The sequence below is a fragment of the Lissotriton vulgaris genome, unplaced genomic scaffold (assembly GCF_964263255.1).
Source record: "Lissotriton vulgaris unplaced genomic scaffold, aLisVul1.2 SCAFFOLD_501, whole genome shotgun sequence".
NCBI classification, from domain to species: domain Eukaryota; kingdom Metazoa; phylum Chordata; class Amphibia; order Caudata; family Salamandridae; genus Lissotriton; species Lissotriton vulgaris.
In genome coordinates this window covers 126,223-147,978 of record NW_028251408.1, presented here as the reverse complement: position 1 = coordinate 147,978, position 21,756 = coordinate 126,223, and the positions used below count along the sequence as shown (strand labels likewise).

Here is a 21,756-nt window from a genome sequence, read left to right as displayed (position 1 = left end):
ACCTGTCACTGACCCTACGAACTCTATAGGTGCTCAATCCTGAAGTGCTGCGGAGCACTCTGTCCATATTTTCCACAAACTCCTAAGGGGTGGAAATAATCCTAAGTGCTGGGGAAGCACTTTGCTGGGAAATTCGAAAATCCAATCAGGGTTACTGGCGGATTACTTGCGGAGAAGGGTAACGCTGGCGTTGCTTCTGAAGCTGTGGGTGTTGGTCGTGCCTTGGTGAGCCCAGTCCTGATCTCAAATCCTGAGGGGTATCCTGTCCTTACTGTCCGTGAGCTGTACCTGCTCGCATTCTGGCGTTCCTTCCTGAGGGTCCTTGTCCCCGTCCTTCCAACTGACCCGTGGCCAGGGTTAGTCTACTCTCAGACCTAGGTAAATATCAACCTGTGGGTTTGCGTCTCTCTCTCTCTCTCCCTTTCTCGCCTTCACTCTCTACTTTCTTAATAAAGCTCTCTTGCAGAGATATTGCTCTATCACCTTGAGAACAAGTTATATGAAATTGTTTATTAGAAATTGTTCCACTTCTCTCCCCACCTTTAGAGAATTTGCCAATTGTCATATTTTATTAGTATGTTCCAATTTTTTCCTTACCTTTAGTTGATCGCAGTGATCTTAGCAAGAATAGCCTAGTGCACATAGGTTAAGTACATGTTCTAGGTCCCATCCACGTCCTATTGTTTTCTAGTATAAAGTTGCAGTGACTAGCTTGTTCTAAAATTCCTACCTCTAGTCTTCCGATATACTCAATGGTCTTAGCATTACTCTATAGTTATTTTATGGTTTTGATCTTGATGTTAGATGCATTATTCTGCCTCTCACTTATTGCCTTGTCATATTCTCTCTAAACTTATATAAAGTTTTAAACATCCTCAGGTGTCTGTGGTCATTTTACAGAATTGTGGAAAGTATTTACTGATTATAAAGAGTATTTGATGTTAGGCCTGTCTACTATTTTCCCTTATAGCTCCAGGTCCGTCGTAAGAATTGTGCCTGTGGTAAGTCAGGTGCATGGTAAGCAGAGGTAAAGCCAAACCTTAATTGCTCATAGCAGCGTGCAGGAGGAGAAATCAAATAGTCCTCTCCTGGTTCACCCAAATTATTAATGAAGTATTCACGCCAGGGCCCAGTGCGTGTAAAGAATTGGTAACACGGGTGACCCGGGGTAACTGCGCGCTCTATCAATAGAACTCTTCGTTGCACCAGTATCCAAGAGAAATGGCTCTGACACACCAAGCGCAACGACATCAACATAAGGCCCATTTTGGTCCACTGGAACTAAAATGACTCCCTCACTTTGTCTACGGCTGTCCTAGCTAGAGAAACCCTGATTCTCATCTTCCATATAATAATCGTCATTATAATAATGGGCAGACTGAGTATTTTGCTGATCAAAATAATTCATGGAATTTTGAGGCGGAAAGGAACGTTGATCCTGGTACATGGTACTTTGCCCCCTCCCCCTAGGTGTTGACTGGAAGCCACCTCGGCCTCGCGGCCCAGGCGTACCACCAGCACGATGAAATAATATCGGGCAATTATTCTTGAATAACTCAGTTAGACTTAAGACCAAAACTTTTAAATTAAAGTGAGACAAAAGTCTAACTTTACTACACGTAAATACCTTTTGTGAATACCAAAAGTTACAAAGTTAGACTTTAGTCTCAGTTTACATTTGTGAATCGGGCCCTAAGTGCGGGCCTCTCCCAGGCTGCCAGTTCACAAGTGCCTGGGGGAATGTGCCTGCCCATTGGAGCGCTTCACTGGTGACGTGGCAGTGGTGCTCATTCTGAGGCCCCGGCTCAGGGCTGCTGTAAGTCCACCTGCATGAGAGTCTGCTGGCTGCAGACATGAAGTCATCCCAGTTGTCACTCTGATATCTGGCGCTAGGATGCAGCAGACACTTGACCTGACTATGGCAGGCTCAAGCACACCAGGAAAGAGTACATTCACTGCTGCTGCCTGCTGCAAAGCTAGTGGCCCTTTTGGGTTATGCTGGAATGTCTGCCTCGCTGCAATTATGAATAAGCGTGGCAAGCCTTGCCAGAACATATCAGCAGGCAAAGTGCAGCCTCATGGTTCCACGTGTGCCTCGCGCTGTCTGCAGGTGATGGCAGTTATGTTATCAACATTTGAGGACCAGCTACGCACGCCGATAAGACACTCAGCTTCTAATAATAATTTTGGATTCTTTTTGCCTTCCCCAGAACCCAGACCAGAGTAAAATCGACAACATAATGCAAACGCCCCCCTCCCCAGGATAGGGGCTATAGGACATAAATACCGGTTGTGGCAAGTACTATTGTGATAGAGCAAGCCACGACCCGACTGGAAACCGAAACCGCCCCTGGCCTCGGCACCCTAACATATTTTTTTTCCTGTTCCCATGTCCCTTCCCCTCGCGTTCTCCCTCATCCTCCTTCCTTGATCATCTGCGGGATCTTCTGAGCCACATCACCTCTATCTAGAGGGTTTATTTCATTTCCTGTTTTCAACGTCTTCTCACAAGTTCTAGTTTACACAGTATCTTGGACTCTGCGGAATCGATAAACTTTCATACCTATTATATGCTCATTGTATATGAAAAATCAATAAAGAATTGAGGTATTTAAAAAAAGACACAGGGAGTGGTGTTACTTAACATTTGACTTTGACAATTCCAAAGGAAGAGACATTACTGAATTTATAGACATGATCAGAACACATGTAAAGTGATGAAATTGCAACCAAGTCTCACTAAAATAGACATTCAATTTAACATTCTACTGAACTGTGTGCAGTACTCATGGTGAAATATGAGAAACGTTTGCCACCAAAATGTGGGACAGAGGGTCAGCTCTGTGCAGAATAGTCATGTGTGAAGTTCTAGTTAATCCCCATAGTTTGGAAGAATGGGCCAGGTTTGAGTGAGACTTCAGACCGACCTCCAAATGTGTTAGTGTCACTCATGATGAGTGAGGCTTGAGGGCTCTGATGTAGGCACGTCCAAAATAATGTCACTGTTGAGGCACTCAAGGCTTCTTGCATGACAATGCTACAAAGAGTTGACACCCTCGCTAATCAATGGTGTATTGATGATGAGCGTACTGTGATATAGGGGCCTCTGTGAAGGAGAACAATATTTTAGAGTATTGAATTTCACCTCCCCTGTTCCTCAGACCAGTAACACCCACTCATTTTTATCATACAGTGTAAACTGTGTGAGACATTTCTGGTTCATACTTGATATCTCTATCTTAGGAATTAATTGTTTCAAAGATATATTGCTTTATTGTTTGTCAGTGAATCTTTGTTGAGAGAGGATGGTGGTTACTGGAAACAAAAAAACAAAGCCTGGAAGAGCCCGCTATCTTAATATTTTAGGAGACAGTTGTGCTCTCAAACCAGAAACTCAAAACCTAACTAGAACCTACATTTCAGTCTTGTTTGAGGATATAAAACCGAATTAAATATAAGGAATAAGCCACAGACATAAGAAAATTAGAAATAAGCTCCTTCGATTATCGCTTTGACACATGACCTATGCCTCATTGTCACTGATCTGGTGTCTTAAACTCCATGGTATTTACCTCTGTTTACTTTGCTATCTAGGACATTGTGGATTTGAACAACTGCAAATAAATTATTTAAAAGAATAAATAAGCTGCCCAGTTTAATTGGAAAACTGACTGATATTCTGATATATTCATTGAAATACAGATATATTCATTGAAATACAGATATATTTATTGAAATACAGATATATTCAATAAAATACAGATATATTCATTGAAATACGGACTGTCGCTTCCAGTTGTCACCTTTCTGTAAATACTCTTAAGTCCTATACAACAATGTTTGGAAGATGCTCATCTGAAGTGAAGCTATAAATGCTTTCTTACAGCAGCAGCCAAGGGTGAGGCCCTGTACTTGAACTGTCTGACCCTTAAAAACATTCCCGTCAGAGACATCTGAAATCCCAGGTCTTTACAGGTATAAGTGCTTGTTTATGTGAAATGTATTCACTGCTGGAGCCTGGAGGCGGCGGTTCCGTCAGCGGCCACCAGAGGGCGCTCCTCGCCTGCTGATGAAACCCAGCGAGCTGCACATTGGATGAAAAATAGAAGGGTTTCCTCTTCCGGGTCAGCGGTGGCAGAGACAGCACCAGCAGCAGGGGTGACGTCACTTTCTCCCTGTGCTCTGTGCCCAGCCTGTTGCAGAGGAGGAAGGGGCCCTGTCTGTCTGTGTTTGCAGTTACCTCCATCTTCAGACCCTCACAGACCCCCCTCAGACCCCAGATCTGCCCCTGCCCCCCTCAGACCCCAGATCTGTTCCCCCGCAGGCTCTCAGGAGGAGGAGAGAGCCCGGACAGGTTTCTGATCAGGTAGGAGAGCTGCCAACTCACTTGGCTGCAATTTATGAATCCATGGATCAGATTCCCCCCCAAAACCCTCCCCCCTCCCCCTGGCATTCATGGTGACATCAGGAGAGCTCAGCTCTTCCTGCTGCTGAGGCTGAGTGGGGAGCGAAGGAGGTGAGGCCTGTCCAGCGGTGCAGAGGAGGAGAGGCCTGTCCAGAGGAGGGGCAGAGGAGGAGAGGCCTTGAGGTGGGGTTCAGAGGAGTTGGAGCCTGTCCAGAAGGGGTGAAGAGGAGGTGAGGCCTGTCCAGGGGTGCAGAGGAGGTGAGGCCTGTCCAGGGGAGCAGAGGAGGTGAGGCCTGTCCTGTAGTGCAGAGGAGGAGAGGCCTGTCCAGGGGTGCAGAGGAGGCGAGGCCTGTGAGGCCTGTCCAGGAGTGCAGAGGAGGCGAGGCCTGTCCAGGGGAGCAGAGGAGGTGAGGCCAGATGTGCAGATGAGGTGAGGCCTGTCCAGGGGTGCAGATGAGGTGAGGCCTGTCCAGGAGTGCAGAGGAGGTTAGGCCTGTCCATGTGTGCAGAGGAGGTAAGGCCTGTCCAGGTGGGCAGAGGAGGTGAGGCATGTCCAGGGGTGCAGAGGAGGTGTGGCCTGTCTAGCGGCGCAGAGGAGGAGAGGCCTGTCCAGGGGTGCAGAGGAGGTGAGGCCTGTCAAGGGGTGCAACGGAGGTGAGGCCTGTCCAGGGGTGCAGAGGATATGAGGCCTGTCCAGGGGTCAGAGGAGATGAGGCCTGTCCAGGGGTGCAGAGGAGATGAGGCCTGTCCAGGGGTGCAGAAGGGGAGAGGCCTGTCCAGGGTTGCAGATGAGGTGAGGCCTGTCCTGTGTTTGGGTGGTTCATAGAAGGTGGGGCCTGTCCAGGAGGGATGCAGTGGAGATGAGACCTGTTTGTCCAGGCAGGGTGGTCGAGAGCTGAGTTTAAGTTTGTTAATTGTTGTTCCAAGAGATTTGTGGAATGAGTGTAAGTTGTTTGTAAACTGGCTAATTGAAGAGCCACAGAGTGAAGGGCCTCCAAATATTTTATTATATATTACAAGAGATTATTGCAGATTTGCAGACAATATTGCAAAGTCGAAGACCGGGTAAAAGAGGACGCATCATTTAGCGTTGCATCCAGATGTTAGTGCACATACCCAGCAAAATGTGAGGGGCTGCAGACCAACATTCTGGATGAGATTTTGTTGTAACCAAAGTACTCTAGTGACAATGTTATTACTAAGCAGAAGAAGATCAAAATAAAAATAATGATGGCTCAGACAAAATTTTTCCAAACTGTTGACGAAATTGGTTCTCACGGATTGTATTCATCTTCTGATTCTGGGTTTGTTGCTTTTGTGAATTTGGATATGCACGGCTTTGGTGTGCAGAATAATGATGTTCAGTATATGCAAGAAGGAAATGTTGTTCCTCTGGGTCAGGGCCGTACTGGGAACCCAAACCAGGCCTGACAATTTTGACGGACCCGCCCCCTGCCTCTTTTGTAGCTGGGGGGTGATATAGCAGCACCACAGCAAAACCAGCCCCCAGTGACCAATATGTTTCTCAAGAAAATTACAATTTGTCCCCATGGGAATCACTTAAAAACTTTTCATAAGTTCTTCATTAGTCACAACAGTGATCTATCATTCAAAAAATGCAAGGAAAATACACTTTTTACTGTTATTTATTCTTTATAGATTATTTTCTTTATCAAAAGCATATAAAATGGCAACATAAATACTACTCTGTATACTGATTTCGTTTCTAGTAGTATGTAACACCTTTTGTTTTTAAACACAGAACAACAAAATACCATGTAGAGAGGAATATATCTCAATCAATTTCATTCATTATAACAACACAGAAAAGTGGTATGAATGACAACAAAAAGGTGTTAAGCGTCAACGTTTCGGACGATAAGAAAAATCTTTTTAATGTTTAGTATAGGTAGTAAGAACCACACAGAGCACTGGTTGTCATGTTTTGGTGTGGTGTTGTTTGTACACTTTTAGTCACATGTAGGGTGCATGTCGTTGGCTTGTTTTCCCTTTGTTCCCCTTTGGGTGACTAGACGATACCATTGATGCAAGGAGTGTATTACTGATTTTTGTATTTATTTGTAGATATATTTGTGCAACTTGTCCTGATGATGGTCCTATGGAATTTATAAACCGACGAGGGACCGAAACGTCGACGCAGAATCAAAGACAGGTATATTGGAATATTGGAACATGCCTTCAGTCCTGATAGTCCCACAGTCCAATGCAGAATAGAATGCCAAATTCTCAACAAATTCAGGATTTCAACAAAATCCTTTAGTGATTAGTAAGGATTTTCCACAACTTGCATCTACAATAGGAGTTTCTACTGGACTGAATCAGACACAATGACTGTGCCTGAGACGGGAGAAGGATTGCATGTTTGGTGCAGTCCTGGAGGTCACCCAGAGTGGCCCTTTTGTAAAAGAAGTAAATTGGAATCCAGCATCACTTTTAATCAATAAATGTGCTACCCGTTCCACAGTCAGACTGACGGGAGCTCCCAACCCACCCCTCTTGGGAAAGGAGTCCAAGTTGTAGGCATTTCTAATGAACAACTAATAAGCTGTCAGCAAATGTTCCTGTACAAATTGGGTCATGAATGAATGGCCACAAACTTAAACTGTGATTAAGATCCGGTTATTATGTTAGGGAATAACCTTGTAAAATGACTTGTGGCTTTTAGGGAAAGAGTCACAATTAACTATTCATTTTGTTACTTGAGGTTTATTAATTTACATTTTGTTGTGCCATGTTTTCATGAATATTCATTGATTGCTGTCATTTTTACCTCATCATGAACCATGTCAGTAATGTGTTCTCCCAGTCTAAAATCTTAAGAACTTTTCCTTGATTTCCAACTAAGCAGGTTCCATGTCAGTTTGCTATTTGATATTATAAAAAAAGTTTTCTTATTTCTTAGCACACATTTGTTGTGGTGGTCTGTCTATTGACTTTACAGATAGAGTTAGTTCTGATTCTGGCTTTTGATATACTTTGGAGATTACCTTTATGTGATTCTCGTGCAAATATTATGATAATTATTTCTCTGACTGAGTAACCATATTTATGCCTTCAGTAATTATTTGAAACCTTTAATTTAGCTTTGAAGCTTGTTGTAGCTCCAAGGGAACAGTCCTTTAATGGGCAGTATTGCCTGCTATTGCTGACTATAAGGTCATTACACTGTTTGCCCCATGAGGGCAGAATGTGCTAATTAATAAAACAACAGTGTCCCAGAGACCGAGGGGATTGAAACACCTCTGGTACTCCGAACTGCTGTAAGTGTGAATGTTGAACAGATAACACCCGCATGCAGGACCACAGTGGCTAATTGTTGAACATTCACAGCAATAGCTGTGAAAGGAGGCTGAACTGCTTTTCATCATTCAGGTGAGTCGGGAGATGAGCAGGACCCCCCCCCCCCTCCTTCCGAGATGCCAGTGGAACTGCGAGCTATGGGAGGAGGAAGGGGGGAGGCTACTGTGTGTCCTGCTCCAGGCTCTATCTTCTGCCTTCTCCTGCCCAATCCATGTATTTTGGAGAGGAAGAGGTTGTGTATTAGGACATTGTAATGTTGAGAGCAGCGGGCCTATATCAGGTTGTATAGGCTGCTGCTGCTCCGTTGTCTCCAATAGAGGTCTCAACATTTCAATGTTCCAAGTTTTGTCTCGTGAAGGATTTATTTATACTGACCCTCCGCATCATCCCTTCAGATAAGTTATTGATAAAAAGCACCAACACATTGATTCCTTGTTGCTTCCATTGCTCAGCATTCAAACTCTGCATCAGTTTGACCTTGAAATGCAGTTGCTCAGAGAGCATGGTTTGTATGAATCTAAGAGTCTGGTTGACAGATTTATTAACGGGGCAGAATTATGTACAAGGACATTAACGTACTGTTGAAAACCAGATTGTTCTGATTTGCAAGTTTCATGGTCTGTAAATGGAAAGATGGGGGTTATGAAGACGTGGACTGGGTTGTTAGGGTTTGTTCTCTGAGACTGTGGGTGCACTCTACATTCACAGAGACCTTTTCCAGCAAAGGATCATGGTTCTTGGTGAACCAAAAAAGTATTTATTCATACCCATATTTGCATCACAATGGCCTCCAGAGAACAAGAGATTCTTTTGTTTTGCAAGTACAGGACGTTTTTTTGTAAAATGGGATGAAGTGTGATAGTCGTCTGACGCAAAACTATTTCTTTACTTCCTCTCAAGGTATTCTGGGATGACCAGGCAGTGCAGCGTGGGTGCCACCCTTGGAGGAACAAAATATAACATAACTGTCGGGTAAGGATTCCTATAACTCTTAAGTTTCCTTTTCCCTTGTTTCTTCTTTCTCTATTCCCTTTCTTTTTTTTTTTTTAAATTTTTGAAAACCTTTATTGTGCATGAATAAATGAACAAATACGGGCCTACAACCGCCAGGCCGGCCACCACATTTCGTCAGCACAAGTGCAAGCATTACAGTACCCCGGCAGTATTAAGTAAAGTGTCAAGAAACAATGAGCGTTACACTGGGAAGAAGCATGTCGCCAGGGGAGAGGAGAATTGAAGGTTAATTTTTATGATTTTTTTTGGGTTTTCATCATGAAATAAGTCAGTGAAGAATAAGAACTAAGAAGATTCGAGTCCGCACAGTAACTTCACGACATGGGTAAGCGGCGTTGCAGCTGAAAACAACAATGGAACGTAGCATCAGTTACAATATGGCGGTGCAAACAACGGCAAGTCGTCATCCAGAATTTACGCACCCCAAGTATCGCCGCCCCCACCCTGCCAACCCCAGCCCAGACCCAGATTCGAACCAGAGTAAAAGCGCGGAAAATAGAAAAAAGAAGGCCCATAGAACCAAAAAATGTATAAAGTACCCCACCCACCCTGCATCATTGTGGAGGCTACGGCCTATCCCCCCCCCCACAGAGTGCCTGTCGCCCTGTAAGAACCCGAAATATAGACAAGGAAGAAGAAGGAAGAAAAAGAATAACGTGTATACCTATAATATAGGGAGCAAGAAAGAAAAAATCAACCTAGACTCCCAGAGAGAAAAAGGTGGGGAGGAGCCCACTCAATACCAGGTCACCCGGAAATCCCAGCCCTCGACAAACACCCACATCATAGATCACACCGTTACTAAGCATCGGCACAGACACAATCAGCTATTGCAGTGCAATTGGAGAAGTCATAACATGGTACGTGTTCATGGAATAAGTGAATCAGTGCCAACCCCGTCCCCGGCAGCTAGCAAGTCAATAATAACAAAAAAACCCCCCTGACCCGATAGTGGATGCAACTTTGAACATACTTCCCCACGAAGACCCCCCCCCCCGCGCCTAATAGGACACGAGGAGGGCCAGCTCCTAAGTCCCCCGGGCTACCCCGATCACAATAGTCACCTCCCCCTAATCATCATAAACAATCAAGGAGTATCGAACATAAAGGAAATCGGGAAGGACATCGTGTAGCACAACATCGCGCTGAGGAGGCGCCCATCCCGAGTCCCAGCCATCCGTCAGACACAGTTCGCATGAATATGGGCACTTCTAGCCCTGGCCAGACCGCAAACGTAGTCCCAAACATAGCTCCAGTGAAAGCCCCGCCTCAGGTAGAACAAAGGGACAAGATGGCCGCACTCGGCAGAGAGATGAACCTCCAGGGCAAAATGGCCACGTCCAGTCACACACACTTGTGGCAGCCCAGAAGGACAACATTCCAAAGTCCATATAAAGTGGTAGGTTACAGGGACGTAGAATCACATTGTGCAGGTTGTAAATATTCAATAAAGAAAGAAGCTGTGTCCGCCGATCCACGTGGAATGATGGTGATGCCTTGGTCAGGATAGAACTCGAGGGCAGGATAGGAAACTTTGTGCCAATGTCAGGGTCGACAGACAGCAGTGCATCCAAGGCATCAGAATCAGCAGTGTTTCTCAGTTCACAGGCGCGCTGCAACAATGTAGCCCGCACCTCGTCGTGAGGGGGCCGATCGGTGGGAAAAGGAGAGCAGTAAAGAGATACATCTCTGAGTCCAAGCGCGGCTTCATCTAGTTTCATTTCCAGCGCCCGAGAGCGCTCATACCAATCTGCCCTCAGTTCAGTGATCGCACTCATTATGGAAGCGCAGGTAAATGCAGGCTGGGGAGTCGCCTCGGCCACAGTCTGGTGTGTATCACCGCGTCCCCCCCATCGCCCAAGCGCACTCCGTACAGCCTCTTCAGTAGCCGAGGTAAAGCCCATGCCAAACACAAAGGGGACGGCCGCCATGTTCACTGCGAGGGGTTTCACCGATAACCGAGGCAAGCTATCAGTAAACCGGCGGGGTGCAGACCACGGATAGCTGGATCCGTCTACAGCGGGTAGTGATGAGCAGGAAACCCCCTCGCTTATTTGCCCGCAGGATCGAGGGAAACGGCAGATCCCGGCAGGCGGTCCCACACACGGGAGAAAGGAGCAATGCGGCTCACCTCTGTGTCTCAAACGGACTGTGAAGCTGGATGGACCCACCGTCGGTCGGCGCACACCGTTCAGCAAAGATAAATACAGGCTCTCCCACAGCTTAGAATCCGCATGGGGCATCCAGCACTGCACTGCTCCAGCAGCGCACAGAATGGAAGACTTCTCCGGCGGCGTGCAGGGACACGGAGTCCGGCTCCAGGGCGCTATTACGTGCAGCAGGTCAGCTCGCCCTATCGTCGGAGGTCGGACTGGTAGGGACACCGGAGGAACACCCCCGGTATCAGCGCGATGTGCGCTTCATCCCGCGACGACTCTGCGCCAGGATAGGGAACAGGATGGTGCCGCAGGGAACAAAGGATCGGGGAGCCGGGCGTCTACACGTCCGTCTCCGCCGCCATCTTGGCTCCTCCCCCTCTATTCCCTTTCTTGATCTCTGTTTTGTTTTTGTCTCTTCAGCTTCAACATTTGACTCCCTCTGTGCACTATTCTTGTTGTTATCAAACTTCTGATAATAATATGATGGAGCCACATTCCTCCTGGAAATTTTGGGGCTGTAGTCCAGGTCCAGTTCCTTCTTAGGTCAGTTTTGCCCAGCAGTTCCTTAACTATTGGCACATTTGTCTCCTCCTCTACAGCACGTGATACTCTCCCCCCTCTGACTGTTCTTTCGGCGTCTTTTCTCTCTTGATCTGACTTCCATCTCTTTACTTCCTCCTAAACTATCCTTTTCTGTCTTATCTACTACAACCAAAAGACACAGTATATGTGTGTGGACACACATGCACACAAGGCTTGCTTTAGGGTGGTGCAACCGGTGGAGCCGTACCTGGTGCTGACCTTGGAGGCACTGTGTTTATATGTAACTTATGGGTTCACAAGCATCTGCTGCACAGTTTCCTGTGCTGGACCCCTGAGGTCAAAGTGGAAGATAGCTTTTTTTCCCCTTTGCTCTATTTTGTGTTTTTCTTTTCCTGACCCTTTTTGGTTTCCTTTACTGTTGTGCTGTTTTTTTCTCTTTTTCAGGTGTTGCAGTGCCTGGTTCCTGTCGGAGGAGCATGATGAGTTCTGAGCCTCCAAGTAAGTCCTTATCATCCGCACAATTTGAAATAGTGAATTCCACTGAGCTAACTGGACACAGCGTCAGTCTACAGTGGCATTTAAAGCATTGATTACAACTAGGCGAATTCCTTTTTTCAATAAAATGTCCCTTCCTAGATCACTGGAAAAAGGAATAGATGAATAGTTTAAGTGAGTAGGGGAGTAAGTAACATCTAATAATTCATTAAAAGAATTACAAATATCTCACTATCATGCCAGCCTCTTTCACAGAGAGTGAACATTGATAGAGTTGGCTGCTTCTAAGAATCTATGTTGCAATATATGTGCAACTTGTGTTTCTTTCTTAATTATTAAATACGTTTTCTCTCACATCCATGAGCTCCAGTAATCCGAAGCGCCCAATCTACAGTGTCCCCAAGCTGTTTCACCACTATCAGAAATGATACTCAACAGATTTCCTGACTTGTTTTTGTTAATACTTTCTTTGTGCAAAGTATAAGGTCACATATATTTTTTCTTTGTGTTCATTTACAATTTTTGACTCCATTTCTACAGGTGACTGAAGCATGAACAGAAAAAAGAAGGTTTAAATTTAGTGAAACACAACGAAAAGGATTATTTTAAGGGAGGTTAAAACATTCTCGAGCTCTTGAGAAGAAACACATTCTATGTGCCAGGGATGGTGAGGATGTTGGTGCGGAAGAAACTGGTGAATGAGAAAGTTGTCAAATCCCTATAGTAAAATTGCCATAAATGTTTACCAAGTGTCAGTAACTCAGATTGAGGAGAACATTGGCCACAATTGATCCCCACGCAGTGCACTTGAGAAAACTCAGTGCTATACATTTTGTTTTTATGGTTTATGAGAAATGCTTTTGAGACCTAAACCCTCCCCAACCGATCAGCATCTGTAGACGTGTTGTGATGTGACAGAACTGTCAAAAAGACTAATATTCATGGTCTACAAGCGCAAGCTTTTGTCTCTGTCTCCTGAAGACGAGAGGAGAGAAAAGATTGTTTAAAAGAAAGTCATTGTAAATACTCTTTCTCAGATGTCGTTACAGCAAAGATGCTGGATTATCATTTCCAATATAGGAAGATTTTCTCCACCTGCTCTGTCTCTTGGGTTAATCCGAGTGGTTTCAAAGTGTCCTATAACTCCAAAGTCTATCATGTACCTGTCTTAGCCACTGAGCAAAAAAGCATATACTGGCACAGGAAGTATAAAAGGGGCCAGTGTTACGCTATTGATAATTCATAAACCACCCTGGCATGCCCTAATCATCTGTCATTGCTTGTATGAACAAACATACCTTACAGTCAAACACTAAAGCCCAAAGACCTTATCAGTGCTTTTAAAACTGCTAAATCAAATGTGATCAAACTAGAATCACTAAATGAGACTAATTAAACTTGAGAAAATTCACCCGGGCATAACTTGGAGAAAATGAATCCCTGAGAGGCCTCTTAATCAATTCAAGGGGCTCCTCAGTGAAAGTTAATAAGACAAGTTAGATTGGTGCCTTTAAAGGTAGGAAAATAATTTCCAGGTAAAAACTATAATTAGTTGAATACATATGTTAAGAAGAGCATCTGAAATGTATTTTAGAAGTTAATGCTGAGTTGTAACATAAACAAGTACACAATCAGAAATCAGATTCAGTCTTAAGATGGCATGTAGCCAGGAACAAACCCAACTTGGAGAAACAAACAACTCGAATAAGAGCAATGACTGTGAGAACAGCTTTAGTTATCAATCCCACCTCACTAAACATGAGAAAACTAGCGCTGGACGAAAACCCTATCAATGTCCCGAATGCCAGAAACACTTCAATCACAAATCCAACCTTAATGTACATGAAAGAACCCATAATGGGCATAAACCGTATCAGTGCTCTGAATGCTGTAAAAGCTTCAGTCAGAAATCCAGCCTTACTGTACATAAAAGGACCCACACTGGACAAAAACCTTATCAGTGCTCTGAATGCTGTAAAAGCTTCAGTCATAAATTCAGCCTTACTGTGCATGAAAGAACCCACACTGGGCAAAAACCGTATCAGTGTTCTGAATGCCAAAAAGGTTTCTATCACAAATGCGGTTTAACTCAACATGAGAGAATCCATACTGGGCTCAAACCCTATCAGTGCTCTGAATGCCAGAAAAGCTTCAGTCGGAAAATAACTCTCACTTACCATGAGAGAACTCACACTGGGCAAAAACCTCATCAGTGCACTGAATGCTGTAAAAGCTTCAGTCATAAATTCAGCCTTACTGTACATGAAAGGACCCACACTGGACAAAAACCTTACCAGTGCTCTGAGTGCCGGAAAGGATTCAGTCTGAGATCCAGTTTAATTGAACACGAGAGAACTCACACTGGACTAAAACCTTATCAGTGCTCTGTGTGCCGGAAAAGCTTCAGTCAGAAATCCCACCTTACTGTGCATGAAAGAACCCACACTGGGCAGAAACCGTATCAGTGTTCTGAATGCCAAAAAAGTTTCTATCACAAACGCGGTTTAACTCAACATGAGAGAATCCATACTGGGCTCAAACCCTATCAGTGCTCTGAATGCCAGAAAAGCTTCAGTCGGAAAATAACTCTCACTCACCATGAGAGAACTCACACTGGGCAAAAACCTCATCAGTGCACTGAATGCTGTAAAAGCTTCAGTCAGAAATACAACCTTACTGTGCATGAAAGAACCCACACTGGGCAGAAACCGTATCAGTGTTCTGAATGCCAAAAAAGTTTCTATCTCAAATGCGGTTTAACTCAACATGAGAGAATCCATACTGGGCTCAAACCCTATCAGTGCTCTGAATGCCAGAAAAGCTTTCGTCGGAAAATAACTCTCACTCACCATGAGAGAACTCACACTGGGCAAAAACCTTATCAGTGCTCTGAATGCTGTAAAAGCTTCAGTCATAAATCCAGCCTTACTGTACATGAAAGGACCCACACTGGACAAAAACCTTACCAGTGCTCTGAGTGCCGGAAAGGATTCAGTCAGAGATCCAGTTTAATTGAACATGAGAGAACTCATACTGGACTAAAACCTTATTAGTGCTCTGAGTGCCGGAAAAGCTTCAGTCAGAAATCCAACCTTACTGTGCATGAACGAACCCACACTGGGCATAAGCGGTATCAGTGCTCTGAATGCCACAAAAACTTCAGATTGAAAACAACTCTCACTAGACATGAGAGAACTCACACTGGGGATAAACCTTATTAGCTCTTTGAATGCTGGAAATGTTTCAGTCGGAAATCTGGTCTCACTCAACCTGCGAGGACTTACCTGGAAAAAACCTCATCATTGTTCTAAATGCCAGGGAAGAGTCTGCTGGAGATTCAGTTTCATTCAACAAGAGAGAACCCACAATGAGAAAGAAAATGACTTGTGCTCTCAATGTGACAAAAACTTTAGTTGTAAATGTAACCTTTCTACATAAGAGAGACAATGTGGGAAAATAAAAGGTGCTCACTGTAAACCCTGGGGGAGGAGCTTTCAGACTCGCAAAACATTTACATGAAGCAGCCACAAAGACATTGATTGTCCATCAAACTGTCTACTGAGAAAAGCACACAGCGTGGGATGGAAATGCTTGAATTAACCTCATTCTTTTGTAACTATTTGTGGCCTCATTCCATTCAGCGTGTTTTGTTTGCTGAGTGTTTATAATCCATGGCTCTGACTCACAGAGTTCATTCGATCCTGAACTTTGAGGCCACGCCTCCAAGGATCAGGAATGCTTGAACCTCAAACTGTTTCCAGCCTTAACGAGCCTCACCAGGGGGCTGCAGCAGGAGTCCCTTTGTCATAGATCTCTATGGGACCAACAACTGTTTATGTCTGTACCACGTAGGGTTGATCATTGAGAAAAACTAAAGGTGATGGATGGACTGGTAGTTAATCTCTGCAACATCCCACCACATCATTCTCTAGTCTTTGTGTAACTACAGACGAGGTCAGCCATATGCAAACCATTCTTGTCCCCATCCTAAATAGTCCTAATTGTCACGTCCTCTCTGGCTCCTCAGGATCAGGGTGATACTATATGGAGTCCACCTCCTGACTTCCCCCACACTCTGACTATTGAAATATACAGAGTATAGAGATAATCAAGCGAGGGATGGGAAAGGGTAGGAACTGCGGTGGAAAGGGATTACCTGTAACAGAAAAGCATAACATTAATACTGTACAGCAATCCTTTCTACTCTCATATGTTCTCGCTTTAATCCTAACTATACCTTATAGGTCTTTCCCAACAAGATGTTCTTCTTGCGAACAGATAAACAACACCACCTGTAAAAGACAATAACCATTCATCAACACCACACCAGTAACCGTGTATTAAAACACAAAAAATCCTTTTACTCAATCATACTCACATCCACACCCCGCGGATCCCAGAACAAAAATAGAACAAAATTATCCTTCTCCAAAGATTAAAAATAGGGTTCAAATCCAGTAAGTTCTTGGTGGAAACAACTCAGTCTCAGTCTTGAGCCAAGAAAGAAAAAACACACAGTTTGGGGTTCCACCCAACGTGGAAAAAGCACAAAAGGAAATCCAGAACTTTAGTCTCCCACAAGTATACTGTCTGAACAGGATAGGAAGTCACTCAGGAATATATATATATATATCTTAGCATATATCAATGAGGCCAAGTGTTTGTCAATGAAAAGGTACAACTATACCCTTTGAAGATCGAGTCCAGGGTGAGATGCTGCCGTGGCTCCTTATCTGAAAATCACCAGACACAGAAGGAATCCACAAGTTCTCCGCAGCCGCGAGAGAACTCACTTCTGTGATCCACATGCTCAGAAGAGCGGTGATCAGGAATACAGCCCGACGCAGCCGCGACCGGGAGAGGAACAAGAGCAGTTCACGCTCAGCCGAGCGGAACTCAAGAAGACGCCAGCCGCAGCCACGAGCGGGCAAAAAGGAAGGAATCCGGATCGCGTCCTCACGGAAGATGAGACGCGAGGTGGTACAGCGGCTCAGCCGAGCCTCCAGCGATACATGGATCTAATACCCAGGAAAAAAATGGGAAGGAACACAGGAATCCAATCCTCTAACAGCACGGCTGTTGACAGAGTCCAGGAAAGCCAGAATCACGTACAACGCTATCGCTTTGTCACATGATTTTTATCAACTAGCGCTGCTTCCGCCTGAAGGCATTCTGGGACATGTAGTTCTCGATGTCTGTAACAATGTAGGCGCATGCAGATCTCAGTTCCTGACACTAATGACTTCTGTTCCAAAAGGACACAGCCTCGTATTACAAAGATCCACATGAGTGGCCTCTTTCCATCTTCTTTTTGTTTCAAATGGAACCTGCTATCTCCTTAACCATGCCTCAGGCCTGCTACGTTCCATGCTTTGGCTCTTATCCTCAACCTTGAACCATCTCCATAACTTGGAAGCTCCGAAGACTTCGCAGCTGTTGTAACTGCTTGAAGTTTCACACACATTTTGATGGCCGTGGATTCAGGTTCAACTTGATGACCCAACTCTACTCTGTGGGAATTTTGCACTTCAAGCCACTTCTGTACAGCTCGTCACCTTCTGAGACTGATTCAGCCAAAAACCTTGCATCAAATTCCAGTGTTAATCATTACCTGAGACTAAACTTATCTTTGTCCTCTCGAGCATAGCTCCCAAAGTCAGCTACAATTTTGTAGGTGACTTCCTGATTGATTCAATAGAACTGCTTGTTTTTTATTTATTTACCTTTTTGTTTGGATTTGACAGTTGTTTTTGCTAATTAATAATCCTTAAATCACAGCCCACCTTTAGATTTTGTTTCTGAATAATTATTAAATATTCTTTTTGCTCTAAACTTGGTTTGAATCTTACAGTTCCTTGTCTATTTTTAATAAACTGTATTGAAATGTGTGACTTCCACTGTTTTGCTTTTCCTTCGAGCGTGTCTTAGGCCATACTGTTCAAGCCACGTTACCAAAAGCGTGCTAAGAACACTTTAGTAGAAGACACATTTACCTTTGCTGGCCAAAGTTTGGAAAAAGCAAAGCAGGCTGACTCCAGAAAGCACTCTAAGGTTACGGTCTTAGGTGGCGTCTGCACCACCTGTAGATGCAAAAATCAAAGATTATGAGGGAAGCTGTTGGTAGCTGTGCCCCGGGAATTTGAGACTGCCTCTCAAACAGTTGAAAGAGCGCAAGAGGCAGATTCATGTCCTAGCAACTAAGACTGCTCGCTCCTGTCATACAACACTCAGACTGAATCACACTCCCTGTGCAATGTACGAACTTTTACATAAAGAAGTTGTGTTGTGCTTTGTGAACAGGCTTTCACCCCCCTTTGTATGTAAATGAGTTTCTGTGATCAGACACCCCAGGCTCCCATCTCTTCTAGTGCAGATGATAATGTGAGAACTAACGAGATCACAAACAAGGGCTGTATTGAGAAATAATTGTCTTCCAAGTCACACAGTAGTTTGTAGTTCTTTATTAGTATTTTAAATGTACATCCCCCATCCCGTTCCAAGGTAGAGTAAAGTTTGCGAAGCGTGACTCTCTTGTGGCCCGCTCCCCAGATTAAGTCCATAAGAACAGAAACAGAGTCCAATTTCCTGAAGAAGTGCAGAGGCAGGTGAACTAGAGTGGTCGAGAAGCAGTATAAATGTATTAACCGCATTTTTGCATTTCCACTCTACCCATGGGTTGATAGTTGCAGGGAGACCCAAAACAACAGGGAGCTGCAAACCTTGGATATCACCTAAGTTGCCCTGTACACGTTCATTGTCGTTTGGTAAGTTCATCGCTTAATACCTGAAGATGTTAGGGTGCCACCCCAGTGCTAATTTGGGTAGCACTTCCTGTTTTAAGTTGTTAGTTTGCGCATGGGATACAGGCTGGATTTGGTCAAATTTAGCCTTAGTCTAGAAACCCTACCAAAATCGTCTAGAACATCCATCACCTGTGGTAGATACGAATGCATGTTCCGGAGGTACACAAATGCATCATCAGCATACAGTGATATGTCCTCTCAATTTGACTCACTCGGTATACTGATTGCTGGGTCCTGTGACCGAAACTGGACAGCGAACAGATCCATGGCTAGGGCGAAAGTAATCGACAGCAGGCATCTTTGCTGCATTCAAAAGAAACTGAAATCTCTGCCTCTCCGGATGCGGGCCAGCATGTTTGTGTTGAGGAGATTTATCCAGTGTAATATTTTTGGGCCTAGTGTCATGCCCATCAGCACTTTCATTAAGTAAAACTACTCAAGGGTGTCGAAGGCCTTCTCTATATCTAGTGAGAGTGCTGTGTATGGAGGCAATTCATGAATATTCTTTTCCATCAGCTGCAGAGGCGCCATAGGTTAAGACATATTTTTCTCCCAGGTACGAAATCATTCTGGTCTTGGTGCCAATGTAGAGAGACAGGGGAGCAACCTGTTTGCAAGGACCTTCCTGCAAATCTTGTGGTTGGTGTACAGTGGCCAGTAGGAGCGTAGCTCCAGGGGGTCCCTGTTGGGCTAAGGCAGGACTAATATCATATCCTCCCATAAGGATCCCGGCAATGTGCCCACCTGCCGGGCCTGTTGGTACATTTGGAGTAGCTTTGGAGAGAGGGTTGCTCTGTAGGTGAAGTAAAAGTCCACCGAGAACCCGACCATCCTAAGAGTTTTGTTGCACGCGATCTAGTCAATCATGAAGCAAATTTCCTCAGTGGTCAGGGTTTCATCTGGTGTATGTCCCTGAAGGGGGTTAAGTCTGGGGATTGTCAGTCTATTCAAATACTCATCTAATTGGGGCGCTTGCACTCCCAACACAGCATGGTATACAGACGTCTGGTACTACAGGAAAGCCTGGTTTATATCTGCTAGTACATTCAATATCACTCCCACCGGGGATCTGCTGGCCTTTCTGGGGGTCTTTGGGGTCAATGACCTTAGTAGCCATGCTAGTATCTGATAGTGTAGTGTTCCTAGTCTGACCACCGCCTCTCTTTACTCCTTTCGCAGAGGGGTGATTGTGTTCTAGTTTCATGCAGCTACCTCACATTTATTTCCGTTGTTCATATTGTTTGTTCAAGAGAGAGGTTCTGGGCTCACAAGGCATGTTTTACACCATGCTACATCTTGATGCACTGGCCTTATGTGAGACCCTTAAAGGTACCCCACTCTATCACTGTCATATAGGCAGTCCCTTCCTTCGTCTCAAATATAGCGACATGTGTACCTTCAGTATCACAGAAGACTCTGTCCTGTAAGGCCAGGGCATACAGCCTCCTAGTAGATACTGGTGCATGTCGTCTGCCCCACTGAATCATCATTTTGAGGTGGTTGTGGTCTGAAAGTGTGTGGCCTAGACATTCAGGTCACAAGACCAAGGAAGTAACAGAGGGATTGCATAGGAGCAAGCCGATTCTGGTGTGCAGTTAGTGTAATGGTGAGAACAACGAGTATTCTCGTGTACGAGGATTCATCTGTCACCGGATGTTTCACATCTGGGTAAGCATAACCCAGTCCACAATGCATGGGTCATTCTGATTGCATTCTCATGTTGTGGTAGGGGAAGGATCTATTTAGGGAGGTGTCATGGCAGAATTAAAGTCCCCACCCCATATACTCGGCATTGCCAGGGCTTGTATCAAGGGCTTGGATGAAGTACACCTGTCTCAAACTCAACACAGACAAAATGGAAGTCCTCATTTTTGGGAACAACACCTCACCATGGAATGACCCATGGTGTCCCATGGAGCACGGCATACCCCCCATCAACATACCAGGCCCCTAACCTCTGCATCATTCTGGATAGCAAGCTATCCATGAAGAAACAAGGCAATGCAATCTCATCCACCTGCTGCCACACCCTTTGCAGGCTCCACAAGACCTTCAGATGGCTCCCAGCAAACACCAGAAGGACCATCATGCAAGCCCTCATCACCAGCAGACTGGACACTGGAAACACAATCTGCGTAAGAATCACTGCACGCCTCCAGACGAGACTCCAGACAATACAGTACTCAGTGGCAAGACTCATATCCAACCTTCCAGAAGGATCCAAGTCACAGCCCATCTCAAGAAACTACACTGGCTCCCGATTCAGAAGAGATGCCAGTTCAAGATGATGAGTCATGCCTACATGGCCTTGCACAACGTAGGACCAGCATACACAACAAATGCCTGACCTTCCACTATCAATCAATCAATCAATCAATCAATCAAAATTACTTTATTCGGTATACAGCAATACCATAAAAGTACAATACGATTAGAATTTTAAAAAAAACAAGAAATAAAACCTTCTACCGGGTACCTAGACAGTTGGTACAAAATATTAGCAAATAACAGAGCAAATCATCGTGGGTAATAAGGTTGAAAATGTGCTGAAAGTTAGAAAGTCTAACACTCCTGAGCAGATTACACTCAAAAAGGGCAAGTTACTAAACAAGGGTAATATAAAACCAACATGGTAAAAAAGGAAAAACCCCCAAGCATAAAATTCATCTGTGTAAAAAACAAGGAGAAGGGCATCATAAGTGTTGGTACCAAAGAGAAAAAAGGATAATTTAACGACCAGTGTCATAATCCCCTGTCCTTAGTATTTCTCAGTCTTGCGGCCATCCTTAGGAAATTAACAGTGCAAAAAAGTGTGAAGGCCTCCTCAGACAATTTCAAGAACAATAGCGCAACCTTTCCGTGTTTGAACCTAGCATTCTTTAAAATGCTCTTTAAAAACAACTTCCTGGGGTGACCGTAATAGGGGCACAACAAAACAAAATGGAGCATGTCTTGCGGAGACTTATAGTCGCAGCCGCAGGGGCCCCTCAACTCTATGGATGTTAGAAACCCCGAA

General features: G+C 44.6%; 1 protein-coding gene across 3 annotated transcripts in view; it reads left to right on the top strand.

Moving 5' to 3' along the window:
* The window catches only part of LOC147662904 (uncharacterized), a 52,999-nt gene extending 35,177 nt beyond the window's left edge, over positions 1-17,822 (top strand). The window contains exons 1-5 of one of the 3 annotated variants that reach the window (XR_015305472.1): positions 4,123-4,366; positions 8,627-8,698; positions 11,887-11,940; positions 12,478-16,843; positions 16,967-17,822. Coding sequence is in view for 1 of the 3 variants with exons in the window: in XM_086950802.1 (XP_086806928.1) it covers positions 13,593-14,990 (1,398 nt within the window). In the remaining 2 variants the exon portion in view is untranslated. Of the gene's footprint in view, positions 1-4,122; positions 4,367-8,626; positions 8,699-11,886; positions 11,941-12,477 lie in introns of those variants that run through there. The other 2 variants (XR_015305473.1, XM_086950802.1) reach the window with 2 other exon arrangements.
* The last annotated feature ends 3,934 nt before the right edge of the window (positions 17,823-21,756 follow it).